At 39.9% G+C, this 22,377-nt stretch overlaps 1 protein-coding gene and 1 pseudogene across 1 annotated transcript; both read left to right on the forward strand.

Annotated features, from left to right (window-relative positions):
• Positions 1-202: 202 nt before the first annotated feature.
• LOC121788512 lies at positions 203-2,203 on the forward strand (annotated as a pseudogene).
• Positions 2,204-5,528: 3,325 nt separating this feature from the next.
• On the forward strand, positions 5,529-11,268 carry LOC121788514 (LRR receptor-like serine/threonine-protein kinase GSO1). The gene is made up of 9 exons (XM_042187171.1): positions 5,529-5,729; positions 5,780-5,903; positions 7,184-7,334; positions 7,557-7,686; positions 9,782-9,943; positions 10,064-10,181; positions 10,245-10,269; positions 10,601-11,049; positions 11,135-11,268. Exons 1-9 carry the CDS (start codon positions 5,529-5,531, stop codon positions 11,266-11,268), a joined length of 1,494 nt encoding a protein of 497 aa, XP_042043105.1.
• The last annotated feature ends 11,109 nt before the right edge of the window (positions 11,269-22,377 follow it).

Genomic DNA, 22,377 nt, shown 5'->3' on the forward strand with positions numbered 1-22,377 from the left:
TAGTACATAGCGGTCTCTTTTTCTCGTACCAATATTTGTGCCCACTATTGCAATCTCGACCTTCCCCACTCGTATTCTCGTACCAACATTTGTTTGTGCCCACTGTTGTAATCTCAACCTCCACTATCACATTAAAATTTAGTTCTATAGGAACTAACTATAATATCAACTTCATGTCCATCTTTTTTTAGCTCCATAATATTCGAAATTTCAATTCTTTGTAAACATAATTCTCATGTATTTCTCAACAGATTAGACTCAATCTTATATATCTCAACAGATTCCAGCTATAATAACCTCAATAAATATAATTAATCTCAAAGACTCAAACAGTTCTATTTTTTTTCCCCAATGAAGACTCATCTCCTCGCCGCCATCATCATAGCATTGCAGCCGGCGGCAGTCCTCGCCGACTGCACGTGCGAGGCGGAGGACGAATACCGCGATAAAGCCCTAGCTCTCCGCTACAAGTTGGCGGCTCTCGCGTCGATTCTGGTGGCGAGCGCCGCCGGAGTGTGCCTCCCCGTGGTGGCGAAGTGGTTTCCAGCGCTGAGCCCTAAGAGCAACCTTTTCTTCGTGGTGAAGGCGTTCGCGGCCGGCGTGATCCTCTCGACGGGCTTCATCCACGTGCTGCCCGATGCCTTCGAGAGCCTGACGTCCCCGTGCATCCCCGCGCACCCGTGGGGGGATTTTCCTTTTACTGGCTTTATTGCTATGGTGGCGTCGATCGGGACGCTCATGGTGGATACTTGTTGGATATTTGACACACAAAATATAAGAGTACTCAACAAGGAAAAAGTATGGAAGATAAGTGGGACTAAAACTTCTCACAAAGGTATTACAAAATACACAATACAAAACTCTTCCTTCCTTTCTAACTTAGAGCTACGGCTCTTTCTTACAAAACTCTTCCTTCTCTTTTCTTTCTTTCCTTGATAATACAATAAACTACAACTACACCTATTTATAGATATTCAAAGATGGATAAACTAGGCTACCTAGTATACACATATCCACTACGTATCATGATTAGCTTATTTAGAAAGCTATCACATACTAACCATATATTCCACCGCCTATTACATATTGGAATTGTGGCTTCATTTTGATCATGAGGAAACAAAATTTCATCCACATATATTAAGTAGGTGATGCACCTACTTCATCACTTTTCTTAATCATGAAGTAATTGAGTTTAATAACTCAACAATACTTACGCGACGTCGTATTATAGGCGGCGGGCTAATGCCAAGGCCGCCGACGGAGGCGGTGACGAGGAAATGTTGGATGCATGGTCATGCACAACGCGGCGGACTGGTGTCGTCAGACTCGGATTCTGATTCTGATTCGGACGACTCCGAGCTTCTTCGCCACCGTGTCATATCTCAGGTCTTTTTTTTCTTCTATTTAGTTAAATTTTACCATGATTAAACATAGTGAATTTCTATTTAATTTGCATTATTTTAATTAATTGATGATTGTTAGAGTTGATTATTCATTGCTACTTAGGTACTACTATTTTGTTATTCATTTAGGTGTTGGAATTGGGAATTGTAGTACATTCTGTAATTATTGGAATTGCACTAGGTGCTTCCCAAAGTCCATCGACAATAAAGCCCTTGATTGCTGCACTGACTTTCATCAATTTTTCGAAGGCATTGGTCTTGGAGGATGCATAAGTCAGGTACAAAATTAATATTTCCCAAACATGTATAATCAAGAAATTAAACACATATTTATCCAACCTTTTGTTGTTATTTGTAGGCAATGTACAATGTAGGTGCCATAGTAACAATGGCGGGTTTCTTCTCCCTCACAACGCCGGTAGGCATTGCCATAGGTATCGGAATAGCCAACATTTATAGTGAGACGAGCTCGACGGCCCTCATCGTTGAAGGTGTCTTCAATTCGGCATCGGCTGGCATACTAATATATATGGCATTGGTCGATCTTCTCTCCGCCGATTTCATGAGCCCTAGGCTCCAAAACAATGGAAAGCTTCAACTAGGGGCAAATTTAGCACTTCTTATTGGGGCAGGGTGCATGTCCCTTTTGGCTAAATGGGCTTAAATCATGAGTTTGTGCACAGTGAGTTAGTTTATTGGCGTTGCAATTTCAGAATTTCACTTTTATATTTGATTCAAATCTAATTGTTCATTAAGTATACAATAACAACAATTTTAATATTAATGTAATTATTTTCTTAATATATTATTATGATGAATGATTTAAATTATTATAACTTGCTATTGTTGTTTAACCAATACTATTTGTCCTTTCGACGTTAACCTTACAATTATCTATATATATCATACAATATTAGTAAATTTAATTTTAAAATTATGTTTTCATTTAAAAAAAATATGTATTCTTCAATTTTTTGATACTGGCATTAGTACTAGTATATATCTTTACTTTATGTTGCACGCTCTCAAATTATTTATCTCTCATTATCTATTTATATATCAGCTATGTCTTGTCCATATCATAATTGTTTCTGCCATGTTATCGCCATAGTTGATACCAAGTATTTTGGACCCAAGTATAAAGTAGTGCATCCGCCATTGTTATAAACAATAGTATATTATTGTTCCAACCGAATAAGATTGTTGGTTAGACTGTATGTTTAGTAATAATAAAATCATAGTAATAAATAATATAATTAATGTATTACTACTATTATATCAAATCCATAAATTAATTAATAAAGTAGTAAGCATATTTTATTTTATGTATTTATACGATCAATGACCAGCTTCATTCGCCAGCTGAATACTTAATTGAAGTTTGATGCGCAAAAAATTCATATTTTGCATCTGTAATTACGAGAAGTCTTGAATTTGATCGAGATTTTTGAAACTGATAATGACTTTGGGTGTTAACTATTAAGATACTAGAGTGTGAGCTCTACTTTCCACTTAGGCAGTTTAATGTAGATTGAAGTAGAAATTGTTAGTATGTTGATTGAAGTTGCTAGATTGTGAGGTACGTACAAGTGATTAGGTTTCCTTTTGCAAAATTTATTGGGATAAGCATCTTCTAGAACTGCTATGAGTAAAATTTGTGGAATAGAAAAGACTGAAGATGTTGGGATTATGGTAATGATTGGGATACGCATTTTTTTAATAATGTTGAAAAAATTAACTATAAGTACTATTTATATTTGAATTGATTACATAACACATTAATTCCTTTAATTATGAACCAATTAACATTCAATTAATTGAGAATAAATTATCAATAGACTATTGGTCAACTGATCTATTAATAAAAAAATATTTTTATCATGTTTTCTTAGATGTCATTTATTTATCTAGTAGGAATATATTTTTTTATCTCAAATTAATCAAATCTTTAGTTTTTCAATTCTATCTAAACTTTTTAGATTAAAACTTAGTCAATCTATTGGCACTTAGATAAATAAAATATACTCCTACTATTCTCAATAGTCAATTGGAGTTTCATTTAGAGCATCTGCAATGGTGGACGGACGGCGTCCGTCCGTCCGTGCCAGCGGCACGGAAGACGTCGTCCGCCGCTGGCACGGCGCTGCTCGATGCATCGAGCACGTCCGTGCCAGCGAGCAGGTGACGTGTCGTGCTGCGATTGGGCAACGGCTATGCAGTTGCATTTGAATATTTTTATTTTTTTTCAAAAATTCGGTTTTTAATTATAAAAACCGATTAAAAATAAAAAAATATATTTTTCCAATCCCCAAAAAATGGGCATTTTTTGCCCTTTTTCTGTATTTTTTTATTTTTTTTTCCAAAATCATCTATAAATACACACATTCATCTTCCATTTTCCACATCAAATCATCCCTCATTCATCTCTCATTCATATTTTTCATACAACTTATCTACACCTTCATCTCTCACTCAAAACCTTTGAGTGAGAGACGTCGAAAGAGCCTTTGGGGTCCTTCAAGCCCGATTCAACATTGTGAAGGCCCCGGCTCGGCTGTGGTACTTGAACAATATCGCCGACATCATGTACACGTGTATTATCTTACACAACATGATTATAGCCGACGAAGGACCGAGGGCGGCTAGCTTCTACGACGAGGATGAAGCTGGAAGCTCAAGCGCGAGGTCTCCCCCATGCCGAGATGTGCATATGACGGTGGGTGAGAGGATCGAAACAAGGCACACAATGCGCGATACCTGAACCCACGTTGAGCTACAAGAAGACCTAATCAAACACATATGGGTGAAATTCGGCAACACGTAGTGGGTTTTTTTAATTTTACGAATTTAATTATGTAATTTTTATTTTTTAGTAATTTAATTATGTAATTTTTAATTTTTAGGATTTCAATTATGTAATTTTTATTTTTTAGGATTTTAATTATGTCTTTTTTATTTTATTTATAATTTGTAATATTATTTCGGTTTTTTTAATGAATTTTAATGTTATTGAAATGTTTTTATTTAAAATGAATTGTGTTCGTCCTTGCGGAATAGCACAGCTGTGGGTGTTGTGCTCTTACCTAAGAGCAGGCAGGGATAGTGCCGTCGGGCCCACAACCGTGCTCGTTGGCAAGAGCACGGTTGTGGGTGCTCTTAATTAATTAAGATTAAAATTTTAATCTTACATTGACTATAGTATATTGTTACTTCACAATCACAACTTATTATATAAATTAAATAAAATATTACTAACTGAATCAAACATAAAACAAGAATGAATGAGGATAAAAAATAAAAAAATAATAAAACAACAAATTTTAGAAACTGCCACTAAGTAGTGTGTCGTGTAAATAAAATACAATAATATAGCAGAAATTGCTCCGTTAAATAATCCTAAACTATAAATATTTGCCCGCATATATCTTCTAACTAATAGTTACTTTGAATGTTTTTCTTATTATAAGAGTATACTGTTATTTCACAGACCACAAGACAAGTTATTGTATAATTATTATTCAACTTATATATTATAGTGTAAATAAAATAAATTTAATTGAATCAAACAAAAAAAGAAGAAAAAAATAAAAAATGAATAAAACATCAAATTTTAGAAACTATCGAGTATATAAAATACTAAGAATATAGCAGAAATTGCTCCACTAATTAATCCTACACTACAAATATTTACACGTTTATATCTTCTAACTAAGGCAAGATAATTTATTAATTAAATCTTTTCCTTAATATACAGTCAGGGATAATTGCATTTATATAGAGATACCTAAAAGCCAAACTATACAGCTATATTTCAAATCACTTCTTTTCAAATTCTCAATGAAGAATTATCCAACCAAATACCTCCTTGTCCTCCTCATCTTCCACTCCATTTTCTTCGGGTTTGGGATTCGACAATCTCGAGCTTGCTGCCACCCTACGGATAGAGAGGCACTCCTTTATTTCAAGAGAAGAATCACTTAGGATCCCTCGAAATTGCTTGGCTCTTGGATTCCTAGCAAAGATTGTTGCACATCATGGAATGGAATCAAGTCCAACCCTTCAACAGGACGAGTCATCAATTTGGATCGTCGCGGGCCCGACGATATGCACATAAACACCACAATGTCTGGAACATTGTCCCCGTTTCTTGGGAATCTCTCTTCCCTTGAATCTCTCATTCTGTCCGATCTGAAGAACTTAACGGGCCCCATCCCGTCTGAATTAGGCAAGCTTACTAACTTGCGCGAAATGTACCTTGACTTAAACAGTATCGAAGGATCAATCCCGAGCACTATTGAGAGCATGAGTCAACTAGAAGCGCTAGTTCTTAGCCACAACCATCTCACGGCCCCATCCCCCATAATATTTTCAAGAAATTGACATCGCTAAAATACTTGGATTTCAGCAACAACAATTTGAGCGGAAGCGTGCCTGGGTCCATACAAAACCTATCCAATCTCACGTCATTGATTCTCACAAACAATCGCCTCAGCGGAAGCTCTTGAAGATGGTAATCGAGAGAGGCAACAGTTGCTAGGGTTAATGGAATAGACATTGTATTGAAGAGAAGAGTATATACGTTCTCTTTATTTTTTGTGTATTTGATATGTGTACAATTCTCCTTCTTTTATAGGAGAGGAACATATCTATCTACGGAAGAGGATCAATCTATTCTAGGACCCTTATTACAAGGTAATCAATTACAAATCAATCACAAATCTTCTTCTCTAATTGATCTTTTCCTTTTATAGTTTGACACTCCCCCTCAAGTTGAGCAACGGTATCCCTGATGTTCAACTTGTCCAAGACTTCGTGAAATACCTTATGATGTACTGACTTAGTAAGAATATCTGCAAGTTGATCTTCAGACTTCAAGAATGGAAATTCGATGACCCCAGCTTCGAGATTTTCTTTGATCATGTCATCCACATAGATGATTAAACATGTCATCTTATCCCCCCTTCTCTTCAGAAAGAGCGTATGATCAGATTGGCTTTGTGAGAAGCCATGTTTGACCATTGCTTGGCAGAATCTTCCGAACCATATCCTCGGAGACTGTTTGAGTCCGTATAGAGTCTTCCTTAATCTGCATACCTCTCCTGCCCCAAATTCTTCCGAACATCCTGGAGGGACTTCCATGTACACTTCCTTGTCCTTCTCGAGTTCTCCATGTAGAAAGGCGTTGGTTACATCAAACTGGTGCAACGGCCAATCCTTACAGGCAGCTACAGACAACAATGTTCTCACTGTATTTAACTTGGCCACTGGAGAGAAAGTCTCTTCATAGTCTACTCCATATACTTGAGTATATCCCTTAGCTACCAATCGTGCTTTGTATCTCTCGATTGAATCATCTGCTCGTCTCTTGATAGTAAAGACCCATCTGCATCCAACTGGTTTCTTCCCTTTCGGTAGAGTACACTTTTCCCACGTGCCATTTTTATTCAAGGCATCTATCTTCTTCTTCATTGCATCTCTCCAATGTTTGTGCCTCGTTGCGTCCTCAAAAGACTGTGGAATCTCCTCCTCCTCATATAGAGCAGCTTCAAATGCTCTTGCCATCTCCGTGAGTTGTCCCCGAGCAGTATTCACCAAAGAATATCTGGATTTTCGTCCTCCCCAATCTGGGGAGTATCTACGTGGAGGGACACCTCTAGTACTCCTTTTGGGCAATTCATATTGCCCGGTATCTCCATCTATGCCCGCATGTTCAGCCTCTTCTTCCATGTCATTATTAGTGTTGTCTGTAACATGCAAAGGTACATTGCTATTGTCAGAACTGTTTACCTCGGGATCCGAGATCGGGATTGAAGGTTCGGCAGTGTCACTCAATTCTACGTTCTGTATGTCGGAGTTTGGCTGCCCGGTGGTACTGCTAACCGTCTCGGGTGGACAGATATCTGTAACAGGCGATGACTGTGGAGGCTGGTTACTCTCCCCCTGGGGTTCAGTCATGGGTATAGGTATAGTGGGAGTTGGTGCCGAAGAAGGCTGCCAATCTAGAGAGTCGTTGCCCTGTTTCTCCCCCTGACTCGTAGTTTGGCAGTAGAAGTATTCGTCTTCCACAAAGTCACAATTCATGGTGGTGTACAAGGTCCGAGAGGTTAGGTCATAACATCGATACCCTTTTTGGGATTTACCGTATCCTAGGAAGACGCACTTGATTGCTCTCGGGGCAAATTTAGATATGTCTGGCTTCGGGATATGGACAAAGACGGTGCACCCAAAAACTTTTGGGTCAAGGCTTAGTGAGGACGGAATAGAGTGGTTCTGGGAGAAGGTATCAAGGGGTGTTTTGAAGTTGAGGATATATGTTGGGAGACGATTAATAAGGTAAACGGAGGTCGCGACAGCTTCTGGCCAGAAGGATTTGGGTATGTTTGAGTCGATGAGAAAGGCTCGGGTCATCTCTAGGATATATCTATTTTTCCTCTCTGCTCCCCATTTTGTTCCGGAGTATGTGGGCAAGTGGTTTGATGTACTAACCCCTTTTCGTCGAAAAAATGTCGCATTTTAGAATTAACAAACTCTCCCCCATTATCGGATCTAAGGATTTGGATAGACTGTTTATACTGAGTTTGCATGAGAGTATAGAATTGAGTAAATTTTTCAAAGACTTCAGATTTTGTTTTTAAAAAATAAACCCAAGTCATGCGTGTAAAATCATCTATAAACAGTAAAAAATAGTGAAACCCTTGTCCCCCAGTAACGGGTGCAGGACCCCAAACATCAGAATGAATTAAGGCAAAAGGAGTCTTTTCACGAGTATTATTTTGATGATACGAATGTCTATGGCTTTTGGCCAAAAAACAAGTTTCACAATTCAAGGTAAAAGAAGAATCAACTAGTTTCGGAAAAAGTAAACGAAGATATCCTATAGAAGGGTGCCCAAACCGGCGATGCCAAAGCCATGTTTGTTTGTCAGTCAGTCCGTGAGACAGCAACGCAGTACTCTGTTGGGCTGCCTTATCCACGTAGTACAGTCCGTATTGTTCAGTGCCACGCCCAACTATCTCCCCCGTCTGGGTATCCTGTAATAAGCAGAAATGAGGTTGCATTAGTAACTTGCAATTAAGTTCCTTGGTCGCGTGACTCACAGACAGAAGTTTATGAGATAGGGATGGAACATATAAACAATTCGAGAGGCGTAAGGTTGGTGAAATATGGATAGTGCCCGCCCCCTTAACTGGTGCTAAATCCCCACTCGCTTTTTGGACATAGGTTTTTCGGGATTTTGAGATGTCTAAAAAATTATTTGCATCATATGACATGGTATCGGTGGCCCCACAATCGAAAATCCAATGGCTATTTTTCCCCCCCGTTGTTGAATTTGACGAGTTTGCTAGTGCCTCAAAAGGATTATGGCATTTAACACTAGGGTGAATTTCTAAAAATTTATATTCTGAACCACAAGAAATATAATTTTCGGATTTTTGGGGTAGTTTTCGAGAATTAGTAAACTCGGAGGGTCTAAAACATAAGCTATTATAAGTTCCAGGGTCGAAAAGCAAGGTTTTGGGATTTCTGGGGGTGCAAACGGGAATAAAGTCAGAACGGGGTAAAATTTGAGAATAAGGCAAGATTGAGGGATTCATTTGTGAATGAACTCCCTCTTTACCTTCTGCTCATAACCTAGCCGCCGCGACGGATTGCTCTCCCTCCTTCCCTGTGCTCCACGCATTAGCCGCCGCAACCGTGGCGACGGCGGCCTGTTCTCCTGTTCCACGACTCCCGGTGGTTGAGGGACCGTTGTTTCCCGTCGGATACTCGGCGTAGGTAACTCGTTCCTCGGTCGCCATCGCCACTGATGCCGCCGCTCTCCCTCCTCCGCCGCGATTCGCTCTCACCTGTCACTTCTGCTTCATTTCCTCCCACCAATCGGGATATCCGTGAAGGAGAAAACAAGTTTCCTTTGTATGTTTCTTCCCTCCACAGTGATGGCAAGTTAGCCGGCTTTTATCTTCTTCTCCTCTCCAATTGGTCAGGAATCTCGACGGTGGAGGGGGGTTGTTGACGGCTCTGTTTCGGTGGACGGTAATCAGACCGGCTCCGACTCCGGAGTTTGGTTCTTTCAGCTTAATTAGGCCTGCGTTGACAGCTTCACGCCTCACCATTGCGTATGCCTGTCATGGATTCGGTAGTGGATCCTTGTTGATGATCTCCCTTTTAATCCCCTCATATTCTTCATCCAATGCAATGAGGAATTGGTACACTCTCATCCTCTATGTTGTCTGGTTATCCTTCTCGATCGACGGTGGGTGGTCGATTGTGCTCGGGTCTCGGGCATCAATAGATATCCATAAATCTTGGAATTTGACCCACAAGGATTCTAGGGTCATTCCTCCATGTTTCATCGTCATACATTGTCTGTGCAGGTCATACACTTGGAACGGATCTCTGCCGCTTCCGTAAGTGATTGCCAGGCCTTCCCAGAGGTCCTTGGCGGTCGCATATTGGGAGACCTCTGTCACGAGATCTGCTTCGATATTGTTGATGATCCAATTGAAGGTGCAATGGTCCCTTTGTTGCCACTTCGGGTAGTTCGGATCGGTCCGTTGTGGAGGGTTTGAAACTCCGAGAATGTGAGATGTCAACCCTTTACCACCAATCGTGTGTTCCATCAGGTTCGACCACAAGGGGTAATTGTCCCCGTTTAGTTTGGTCTTGACGGTGACATCGCCGAGAGATTCGATCTGGGATGGCATTGTATACGATCTGTTGCTGGTTTTGAGAAATTCGGCGAATTGCGCCGCAAGATCAGTGGGAATACTTATGGTATTTGAGGCTGTATCGGTTGTGCTTGAGCTATTGGATTCTGACATGTTTGTTTGCTCGCAGGTTCAAGGTCGATGGGTCGGGAAAGGTAAGGGACAGTGATGAACTCTCTCTGAGTCCCCCACTCTAACAACCTACTCTGATACCATCTTGAAGATGGTAATCGAGAGAGGCAATGGTTGCTAGGGTTAATGGAATAGACATTGTATTGAAGAGAAGAGTATATACGTTTTCTTTATTTTTTGTGTATTTGATATGTGTACAATTCTCCTTCTTTTATAGGAGAGGAACATAGCTATCTAAGGAAGAGGATCAATCTATTCTAGGACCTTTATTACAAGGTAATCAATTACAAATCAATTACAAATCAATCACAAATCTTCTTCTCTAATTGATCTTTTCCTTTTATAGTTTGACAGAAGCATCCCACCGTCCATCGGAAACATGGAATCCCTCACTTACATCGAGCTATCCGACAACGAACTCTCCGGACCAATCCCGAACTCTATTGGCAACCTACGACGAGTTGATTTCCTGAATCTCGAAAACAACAATCTTAGCGGCAACATCCCCACAACCATTGGCAACATGATCAGACTCGTAGACATATACCTCTCAAACAACAACTTAACAGGCAAAATCCCACCAGCCCTATCAAAACTCGAGAATCTATTATACCTAGAGCTATCTAGAAACAGGCTTTCCGGCCCGATCCCACCCCAATTCGCCAACTTGAGCGGCCCCGGAAATCTAATACTATATGGAAACGGGCTTTCCGGCCCAATCCCACCCGAACTCGCCAACATAAACGGCCTCGGAAATATATTCCTATCTAATAACAGGCTCCGGCCCGATCCCACCCCAACTCGCCAACTTGAGCGACCTCTCATTTCTATACCTTTCTGGAAACTCCCTCACATGGAAGATTCCGGAGGGAATCTTGAATCATGAAGGTCTCGTGGAGTTTAATGTTTCATGGAATCGGTTGAGTGGGAAGATTCCGCCGCATAAATTCGATTTTCCGGCTTCAGATTTTGCTGGGAATCCTGGTTTGTGTGGAGCGCCACTTGCTCCGTGTAACAACTAATTATGTGTTGTTTTCAAAAGAGAATAACATAATTGATTATCATCTTATTGCTCGAATCACTTTCTTTCTTACTAGTATTTTATTGATCGATTATAGTAAATATAATGAAACTTGAAACGAAAATATAAAAATAGTTATGCTTAATAAATCCACGATGAGCCAACCTATCTATAATCTATAACTATATAAAAGGGCGAGATTTGATCCTAATTTGAATATTTTAAGAATTATGGGCATGAAGTTAATTATTTATAAATTTGACAGTTACATTAATAAAATAAATAATGTAATAAAATAAATATGTTGCTCTAATTATGAGATTTGTAACTAATATCAAAATTAAGCATTCTATTAATAATAATTACTCCATTCATTCCACAAGAATATGCAATCTTTCGTTTTTAGTACGCCCCACAAGAATATGCACTTTCTAATTTTAGAAAGTCATTTCTCCCTAAAGAGGTGGGACTCATTCTCCACTAACAATACTTTAATTACTTTTTCTCTCAACATTTCTCTTACTTTATCAATTTTGCATTAAAACTCGTACTGAACATAAAGTGCATATTCTTTGGGGACGGAGGGAGTATGATTTATAATGATTTGATGGAAGATCAATGCTCTATATTTGACGTTTCGAGAGTTAGAGGGAGTCTAATAAAATATAGTGTGAACCATGAAGCGTCATATATGATGTTATGAAATGCCAAATTACTTTTAAAATGTAATAAAAAATAATTTTATAAATTTAATTCATTTAGGTGGCATTCATGTAAATATTTAGAATATTCCCTTTTATATATGTATAGATAGATTGGTGCCTGCGAGTTTGAGATGCGATAGGAAGAAAGTAGTTTCATCGCCTAAAAGCTTTTAGATGAAAAATATTTAGTCACCCGCCGCCACACTCTAGCTCCTCCGCTCCTCCGCCATGACCAATGACGGACGCAGAATTTTTATACTGGGGGTTCAAACTAATAACAATTGTTGCATATTTTTAGTGTCAATGACACTAAAAACAATCACGACATGAACAGTACAAAGCTGAAAGATAAACAATATACGACGACAGTATCAACGTTGAAATAATTGAAGAATATAATTTTTATATAAAAAGTATAACTTTAAAATTAAATTTATTAATATTATATTATGTATATGAGTACTTATGGGATGAAAGAGTTATTTTTTTCTTAGATTATAAGAGCATCCACATCCGTGCTCTTGCCAAAGAGCCGGATGTGGGCCCAGGCCCACTTTTATTACTTTTTTACTCCATGCTCTTAGGCAAGAGCACAACACCCACATTCATGTTCTTCCGCAAGGAAATGCTCAATGGTCCTACCATTCTATTATTCAATTTAAATAAAAACATTTCCAAAATATTAAAATACCCGGAATACTATTACAAATTACAAAAAATTAAAAATTACATAATTAAAATCCTAAAAATTAAAAATTACATAATTAAATTCACCCCCCCCCCACTACTCGTGGCCGAATTTCGCCCAAATGTGTTTGATTAGGTCTTCTTGTAGCTTAGTGTGGGTTCGGGTATCGCGCATTGTGTTTCTTGTTTCGATCCTCTCGCCCACCGTCTTATGCACACTTTGGCGTGGGGGAGACCTTGCAGTTGAGCTTCAAGCTTTATCCTCGTCGTAAAAGTTAGCCGCCCTCGGTCCTTCGTCAGCTATAATCATGTTGTGCAAGATAATACACGTGTACATGATGTCGGAGATATTCTTAACGTACCACAGCCGAGATGGGGCCTTCACAATGTTGAATCGGCCTTGAAGGACCCCAAAAGCTCTTTCGACGTCTTTCTGAGCAGACTCTTGACGCTGCGCAAAAAGACCGTCTCGGGTCTTGCAAATTGTTGAACGTCTTCACGGAAGTCGACCACCTTGGGTAGATACCATCGGCGAGATAGTAAGCCATGTGGTATGCATTTCTGTTGACAGTGAAGTCGATTGCCGGTGCTACACCATTCAAAACATCATTGAAGAGTGGTGAAGAATAGAGCACGTTCAAGTCGTTGTTGGATCCGGCAATACCGAAATATGCATGTCAAATCCATAGGCGGTAGTCGGCGACCGCTTCAAAGATAAGTGTTGGGCCGCCGCCTTTGTGGCAGCTTAAGTGTTGCCCCCTCCAAGCAGTCGGGCAATTCTTCCACTTCCAATGCATGCAGTCAATGCTGCCATGCATACCGGGAAACCTTGGACTGTTTCGTGAAGACGAAGCAACCGTCGACAATCATCGGTGGTGGTGCCCGAAGGAATTCCTCACCGAAAGCAGAACGAACGCTGTCGCAAAATTTTTTAAGGCATAGGATTTCAGTTGACTCACCGACATGCAAATATTCGTCGAAGAGGTCAGCTGTTTGCCCAGTAGCAAGTTGTCGGATGGCACAAGTACACTTCTGCAATGCCGGGAGACTTTGCCGACCAGTTGCGTCTCTACTTGATTGAAAGTATTCAACACGGGCGGACAATGTGTTGACAATACGTATAAACAACTGTTTTGACATGCGAAAACGGCGCCGAAAGTAATCTTCCGGAAACCGCGGCTGGTCGGAAAAATTGTTGGCAACGAGCCTTTCGTTGGCTCCCTCCCGGTCACAAGGGATGTAGCGGCGAATTGATCTAGTTGGTCGAGGAGGAGGGGCGGGGGTAGTGGCGGAGACATAGGCTTCATAGGCGGCACTATATTGTTCATAGTATTCTTGTTCTTCGCGCTCCGCTTCCGCCATGATATCGGTGAAATCCATTAAAGAGGATTTGAGTGAGAGAGGAAGATGTAGATGAGTTGTATGAAAAAATATGAATGAGAGATGAATGGGAGATGATTTGATGTGAAAAATGGATGATGAATGGGTGTATTTATAGATGATTTTGGGAATAAAAAAATTATTAAAAAAATCAAAAAAATTTCAGAAAAACGGTAATAAAACGGCCATATTTTTGGGAATCTGATTTTTTTTTATTTTTGGTATTATTTTCGATTTAAAAAAATGAATTTCCAACGGATAATCCGTTGGCCAATAGAAACGCGTCACGTAGCCTGCTCAGCGGAACGGACGTGCTCGATGCATCGAACAACGCCGTGCCAGCGGCGGGAGTGCAGCAGCGGCGACAGCAGTGCCGCGCCAGCGGCACGGACGCCGTCCGTCCCAGCGAGCGCCGCTGCGGATGCTCTAAACATCACTACTTTGTGATCTTACAATAATACTATTTAACCAAATAAGAAAATAAACAAAATTATACTATTATAATCGAACAAATAAATTATACTCCATACTAGACAAACGAATTAATATAGCTGAGAAAATCTACTACTATGAGAATAAATACATAAATAAATGAGTAAAGGTCAAAATTGGTCCTGAACATATAGTCATTTTACGATTTTGGTCCTAAACATTATCTTTTGGATTTTTTGGTCCTGCACATATGGACATTTGATCATTTTGGTCCTGCACATATGGAAATTTGATCATTTTGGTCCTCCGTCAATATTTTCGTTAAAAACTAACGGTCAACATTATCTTTTGGATTTTTTGGTCCTGCACATATGGATATTTGATCATTTTGGTCCTGCACATATGGAATTTTGATCATTTTGGTCCTCCGTCAATATTTTCGTTAAAAACTAACGGTCAACGGCCGATTTTTGACTAAAACAATGGGTTCGGTCGGGTCGTGTTTGGGTTACACGTTAAGAAAAAAAATAATTATTTTTTATTAATTAAAAAATTATAAAACTTTAATTTTTAGTTATTTTTGTTGATTAAAAATATTATAACGACTAAAACATGATGTTATTATACGATTTAAACATGATATTACACGATAAAATAAAAAATTACCAAATTAAAATAATCATTTTTTAATCAAAATAATAAAATTAAAGTATACTAATATTAAATCTATATAATAAAATTAAATAATTAAAAATTATTTTTAATAAAATCTATACTTTAATTTTATTAATTAAAAAATATTAATTAATTTTTTAAGAATATTATGCTTAGATTTTAACGAAAATATTATGCTTAGATTTTAAGAAAATATTATTTTTTTCTTAACGTGTAACCCAAACCCGACCCAAACACGACCCGACTCAACCCATTGTTTTAGTCAAAAATTGGCCGTTGACCGTTAGTTTTTAACGAAAATGTTGACGGAGGACCAAAATGATCAAAATTCCATATGTGCAGGACCAAAATGATCAAATGTCCATATGTGCAGGACCAAAAAATCCAAAAGATAATGTTGACCGTTAGTTTTTAACGGAAATATTGACGGAGGACCAAAATGATCAAATGTCCATATGTGCAGGACCAAAAAATCCAAAAGATAATGTTTATGACCAAAATCGTAAAATGGCTATATGTTCAGGACCAATTTTGGCCTTTACTCTAAATAAATTAATGGACAAATATATTTATTTAGCTGTCTAGTTCTGAGAAAATAGCTATCTAGTTATATGAAAATCAAATAGCTATCTAGTTATGAGAAAATCCAAAAAAACACAACTTAGCTAGCGGCAGGTATAGAACCTGCAGTGTCAAGGTTAATAGTGCATCGTCTAGGCCAACTGCGCTGTAAAATAACTTGCATAATGTTGTTTGAATAATATATACTCCCTCCGTTTCTTCATAGTTGAGTCATTTTTTCATTTTGAGAAGTTTCTTCATAGTTGAGTCATTTCCATATATAGTAATTATTTTATCTTTCTTACTTTACTCTCTCTTACTTTTTTTTATCTCTACTTTTTTCACTTTCTACTTTATTCTCTCCACTTTTTTCTATCTTACTTATTTTATCTATTTATTCAACACACTCAACATTCATTTCTTAAACTCCGTGCCGAAAAATTTCGCCTTACCTATAGTTAAACGGAGAGAGTACATAGTAATATCAAAAAGGGTGGGGGTTTCAATGGACCCCATGCCCCAACGTGGGTCCACATCTGGCCACGACGCCTCCACAACCGTCAAGCAAGTAAAAAACCTTGAAGAGATCGATGTTGACGATTAAACAGATGGACTGATGTCGAAGGAGACGAGGATGTGACAAGAAGGTTCGCCGAAGAAGATCATGGAGGTTTTTACTTTATTGGATGTGTTATAGATTTGAAATTTGTAATTTTGTCTATTTGTAATGTAATTTTAAATATCAGGATTTGGATGGTTGAAATTAATCAAATTCAAATATTAAATTTGGTTCATTTAAAAAAAAACTATTCCAGCATTGTTATAATTAATATGAATGGTGGTATTATTTTAATTTTAATTTTATTTATGTTTATTTAATCGGAAATTTAAATAGGTTGTTCTCAATAATATTTTAAAAATTAAAACATGTAATTTGTGCCTACTATTGCAATCTCAACTTCCCCTACTCTAGTTGGTTTATTTAATACATAGTGGTCTTGTATTCTTGTAATATCAACTGTATGTAAGGTGTAGACATGTAATAATGCTAACATGAAGCACGGCCTCGGAGTAAATAGAGGAATCCCAAGGGAGCTGTGAAGAAAGTATGTAGAGTTATAAATACTCGTATGGATACATTGAGTTAGGTAAATCAGAGAGCTAGCCTAGGAAGCTTGAGGTTCTTGTTGAGTGAGATCTTTGATCATCCATTTTGTATCTTGTATAATCCGTAGTGAAAGTAATAAAGTGAAGTATCTTTTGTTCGTGGATGTAGATCTGATATAGTAGATCTGCTGCAGGGTGGTGCTGGTGCAGGTGGTCGGGTGCATCGATGATCTGCTGAGGAGGAGCGGAAGGATGGAGAGGGGCCTCAAGGAGGGGCTGGTGTTGGTGTACGATTGCGGCGGGGACGAGTGGAGTAGAGCGCCGCCTGCGATGTGCGCTGGTGGTGTTGGTGATTCTTTTTTTGGAGTCTCGAGGCAGAGTGGTTTTCGTCCTCTTTATTAGAGCATCTCCAATGGCGGCGAGCGGACATGCTAGCCGATTCCCGGCGCTGGCCGGTCCGCTTGCCGAACCATTGGAACAGGCGAGCGCCATTTTGGCGAAAAAATCAGCGAACCGATGCCGATTTTCGGGCGCTGGCCGATCCGCTCGCCGGTCGGCTGGCCGCCATTGCAGGCTCCCGATCGGCCAGCTCAATTTTTTTTTAATTTTTCGAAACACTATATATATGCGATTTGCACGTCATTTTCATTCGCACCACTTGTTTTAACGAGTTTTTTCTCCATCTTAATTTCTGTACAAGAGCAACAACGTGAAATGAGTAACGGGGTTGGTAGTAGTGGTGGGGATGCTGAGGAGTACGAACGGCAAATGAATGAAGAGTTGGAGGCCTGTACGTCCCGCGAGATAAACCAGTTGATACAAAGGGCCTTGTAGCCGGCGGTACCTCGACCTCCGCCCGTTGTCCACCGACAAGAAGTGATTGATCGGGATCACGTAGCTGCACATCAGCGGCTATATGAAGACTACTTTGCAGAGGAGCCACGGTTTGGGGCGCCTCTTTTCAGGCGGCGTTTTAAGATGCGTAGGGCAGTGTTTATGCGTATCGTTGAAGCTTTGGAGCGTCGATATTTGTGTTTCCGGTTCAGATACGATGCGGCTGGCAGACCCGGCCACACACCTATACAAAAGTGCACTGCGGCAATCAGGCAGTTGGCCTACGGAGGCGCGACAGACATGTGGGACGAGTACCTCCACATCGGTGAGACGACTGCCCTGGATTGTGTGAAGTATTTCTGTCATGGCGTCATTGAAATATTCCGTGATCAGTATCTCCGAAGCCCTACCCCTGAAGAGTGCCAGGATCTGATGCAAATGCACGGGGAGAAGCATGGGTTCCCCGGGATGTTGGGCAGCATAGATTGTATGCATTGGGAGTGGAAGAACTGCCATGCTGCCTGGAAAGGGTTCTACACGACCGGCTACAAGGGAAAGAATCCCACGATGATCCTCGAGGCCGTAGATGATTACTGGCTGTGGATTTGGCATGCATATTTTGGGGTAGCCGGGTCGAAAAACGACCTCAACGTCATCAACTCGTCGCCTCTTTTCAACGAGCAGTGCCAGGGCGTCGGTCCGGCCATCAGTTTTATCGCCAACGAGAACCAGTATGATATGAGCTACTACTTGGCGGATGAGATATACCCTAGGTGGTCCGTCTTTGTGAAAACGATCAGATGCGCATCAGATGAGAGGAAGACCTACTTTGCGGAACGGCAGGAGTCGGCGAGCAAGGACGTGGAACGCGCATTTGGTGTGCTCCAGTCTCGATGGGCGGCAATTAGGGGTTCAACGCGTTTGTGGCATGTCGACTGCATTGCTGATATAATGTACGCCTGTATTATCCTGCACAACATGATTGTCGAAGATGAAGGTGTACAACTGACTAGTTGGGCTAATGACGATGCTAATGAAGCCGGCCCAAGCCACGGCGTGACCGCCCCCAAAGTACGAAGGGGGGTACCTCACGATGAAGTCGGTCGCCTCAAGGCACATGCCGACATGCGCCAAGTGGATGCTCATATTCAACTCCAAAAGGATTTAATTGAAGAGTTGTGGGTGCGGAGGACTGCACGTCGTTAGATTTTTTTAATTAATGTAATTTTTTTATAATTAATGTATTAATTTAAATATTATTATTGAATTTTCTCGTATCTGTGTCGCAAATTTAATTCCGTATTTTGTGTGATTGTTAATTATTTGTTTTTTATAATTTTGTTTATTGTGGCTAGCCTATTGCTTATCTAGTTGCTTGTCCTGATGATGTGACAGGGAGAGTTTTAGTCCTGATGATGTGACATGAGGAGTTTGTGGCTAGCCTATGGTTGACATATTACCATTAGAGATGCTCTTAGGGTTTTGGGTGGGGGCAATGTGGTAATTCATATCGACCGTTGTATAAAATTTATTCTTTTTTTTACTATTATTTGATTATTTTATGTGGGGATGAACAATTGAAATTTGGACTGAATATTATTGAGGTCCTTTCTTTCTTTGGGTCATGGTTGTCCACTTTTTTACTTAAGAGAGTAGTAAACTTTTCATTACCTATATTCATTAACATAAGTTAATTTATAAGATACCTAAAATACCTTAATTGATGTTAAATATGTATTTCAGTTGCTCCGAAGATGATGTTAAATAGTTTCATTTGTTGGTTTTATTTTTTGTTTGAGCTGTTTGTTTACTTGATCTTCTTTATAATTCTTTTATCCAAAATATGAATTTGAGATATAAAAATTTAATAATATCAAATGGTTTAAAAAGAGACACACCATGTCGGTTAAGCACGTACACATTTTAAAATTAATCTTCATATTTAAAGATTGTTCAAAGTTATAGAAAACTTCCATGATAAACAATTGTTGTTATAGTACTTTCTTTAAAATATGAACTATTTTCATTTTATTATGTCCCTTAAAATTATATATTACTATTTTCTATTATAGGAATTTTTTTCTTCTATAATGCTATGAGACTTATTCACTATTATTAATACTAATACTTCAATCACTTTAAATCATATATATCTCATAAAAATACAGAGTGTTATGCAATTTAGTAAGGATATTTTAATTGAATAATTTTGATATTTGGCTAGATTGAAATGTGTATTTTTTTTTCATATATATGTGGATCTAAGATCTAAAATTAAAAAGTACTAATAATTAAATTAAATCCTAAATTATTTGGTACTAGTTTGTACCAAAAATCACATAAACTTTCGATAAAATCAATAAAATGCATAAAAAATGCTTTATTATGTTGATATTAGTATTATTCTAAAAGTAACTATACAAAGGATACATAGTTACAAATAAAATATACTCTGTACTATACATCAAACTAAAATAGCAGACTTTATTTAATTTTCGATTCACCTGTTCAATTTTTTTATCGGATATATAATGTGATTTAGTACATAAAAATAGTCCGCGGTAAAATTACGACGTCCACAATACAAAATACTCATCACATTATTTTGAGTTATTATTTTCTATTGGTATATAATGTGATTTAGTAATAAAAATAGGCAACAGTAAAATTCTTACGTTGACAAAATCTTAAGAGAAGAACATACTTTAAATTGAGAAATGTGATTCACTAATTGATCGACACTTGATTACAATGTACTTATAAAACCAAAAATGCAAACTAATGGAATTACTAGACAACTTGCTTTAATTCTTCAACCCTCTACACTTAAATGTATGTTGCAGTATCAGTTTTGTGTTACGTTTCAATAAATAATTGATGCTTCTCTTTAATTGATGATGTTCATGGAAACAATCTAATATAAAATGATTTATTTTATTAGTAGTACTACTAAATACAGGGCGGGACACACTAGAAAGAGGGTGGGCTTAAGAGCATCTCCAATGGCACTGGACGTCAAATAGCCATCAAATAGCCTTCACACTGCCACATCATCAGCACTACAATTCTCCTGCCACATCAGCTTGCCACATCAACTGGACATCAAATAGCCCTCACATAGCCTTCACACTACCTTTCCACATCACTAATAACAATTATATAATTTAATTTACACTTGTATCACATACGGAATTTAATTTACGAGACAAATACGGAAAATTTGAATAATAATATTAAAATTTAAAAAGTACATTAATTATTAAAAAAGTACAATAATATAAAAAAAGTACAAAATTAAAAAGTACATTAATTTAAAAAAGTAAAACAAAATCACTCATCGCCGCCGTCCTCGTCTCCGTCGTCGCCCAGCGCTTCTTCACCGTCGTCGCCGCCGTCCGTCACCACCTACGCCGCGGCTATTCCCGCCGGTGTCCCTCCTCATCGCCTCCAATTCTTCACGCTGGCTCTGGAGCAATACACGAAGAAAATCCTTCACCTCGGGGTCCACCGCCGCTTGGAAGTCGGCTAAGGTCTTCACCATTTGAGCGCGCGTTTGTTGGCGCGCGAAGAATTTGAGCTCCTCGGTAGACCTGCCGAGGGGGGATGCCGAATGGACGTCCTGGGAACTCGGGGTGCCCCCCCTCGCAACCTGCTGCGCCCGCCTTTGCCCAACGGGCGAGGTCGCGACCGAACGAATCGAGGAGTCGGGACCCTCCTGGGCCGTCTCAGGGAGGTCTGAGGAACACCGCTGCTGCGTACCGCTATAATCTCCGGTATAGTTCAGTCTCTGCCTCTTCGGCCAGCCAGCGTCGACGCCTGCCCGGAATTTCTCCGACTCGTTGAGCACAACGTAGCAGTTCCAGTAGGTGAACTCATAGTACTTCTTATCCGGATCGGGTAGGCTCTCTCCGCAATCCTCCTGCAGTCTTCCTCTGTTTGGCCACTGGTCTGCATGCGGAGGGCGTTGGCGTACAAACCCGAAAATCGAGAGACGCCAGCCCTGATTCGGTCCCAGCACTTCCGGACCTCCTCCCCGGTGCACGGTCTCCCTTCAGGGCAAAATGCCCTATAGGCTGCGGCTATCTTGGCCCACAAGTTGACGATCCTCTGGTTGTTCGAAACCAGAGGATCGTCGCAGACACTCACCCACGCTTGGCAACCGCAACGTTCTCCGCGTCTGTCCACTTCCTCCGGCCCCGGATTTCGGCTTGGGGCTGCGACGACTCGCCGACCTTCTTCGCCTTGCCCTTCTTCTTCCCCGCCCTACTCCCTGGCTTTGAATGAGAGTTTTCCGAAACCTCGTTAATATCAAAACCCAAGTCCGCTAAGGAGAAGGTCTCCGTATACTGTGCATCCGTTGGGGTCGATGTGTGCGAAGAACCGGTGGAAAAATCAAAAGTCGGCCGATAGGCGTTGTCCCCCCCGTGCATCCCCTGCGCGGGGGAATAATCTGTTGCGCCGGTGGCATCATCTGCTGCGCCGGTGGCTGCATGCGGGTGCCCACCCCGGCATCATCTGCATAGGGGGCTGCATGCCGGGTGCCCACCGGAATCATATGCTGCCACGGGTACATGTTGTAGTACCCGCTCATCGGAGGCCAACCACCTCCCCCAGGAGCCGGGAAGTATGGGACCTGCCCAGGGAGTCGGGGGCGTCTGAGACCCCTACACCGGGAGGCGGGGGAGTCTGAGACCATCCCCCGGGATTAACTGGAGTACCTTCGTAGTTGA

Source organism: Salvia splendens, unplaced genomic scaffold (assembly GCF_004379255.2).
Source record: "Salvia splendens isolate huo1 unplaced genomic scaffold, SspV2 ctg1063, whole genome shotgun sequence".
NCBI lineage: Eukaryota > Viridiplantae > Streptophyta > Magnoliopsida > Lamiales > Lamiaceae > Salvia > Salvia splendens.

Excerpts from the sequence above, each read along its gene's own strand:
- LOC121788514 (XM_042187171.1), top strand. The coding sequence starts at position 5,529 with ATGTCTGGAACATTGTCCCCGTTTCTTGGGAATCTCTCTTCCCTTGAA. Across the intron at positions 7,335-7,556 it reads GGCGATGACTGTGGAGGCTG|GAAGACGCACTTGATTGCTC; the intron begins GTTACTCTCCCC and ends ACCGTATCCTAG. Across the intron at positions 10,182-10,244 it reads GATCAGTGGGAATACTTATG|GTTCAAGGTCGATGGGTCGG; the intron begins GTATTTGAGGCT and ends GTTTGCTCGCAG.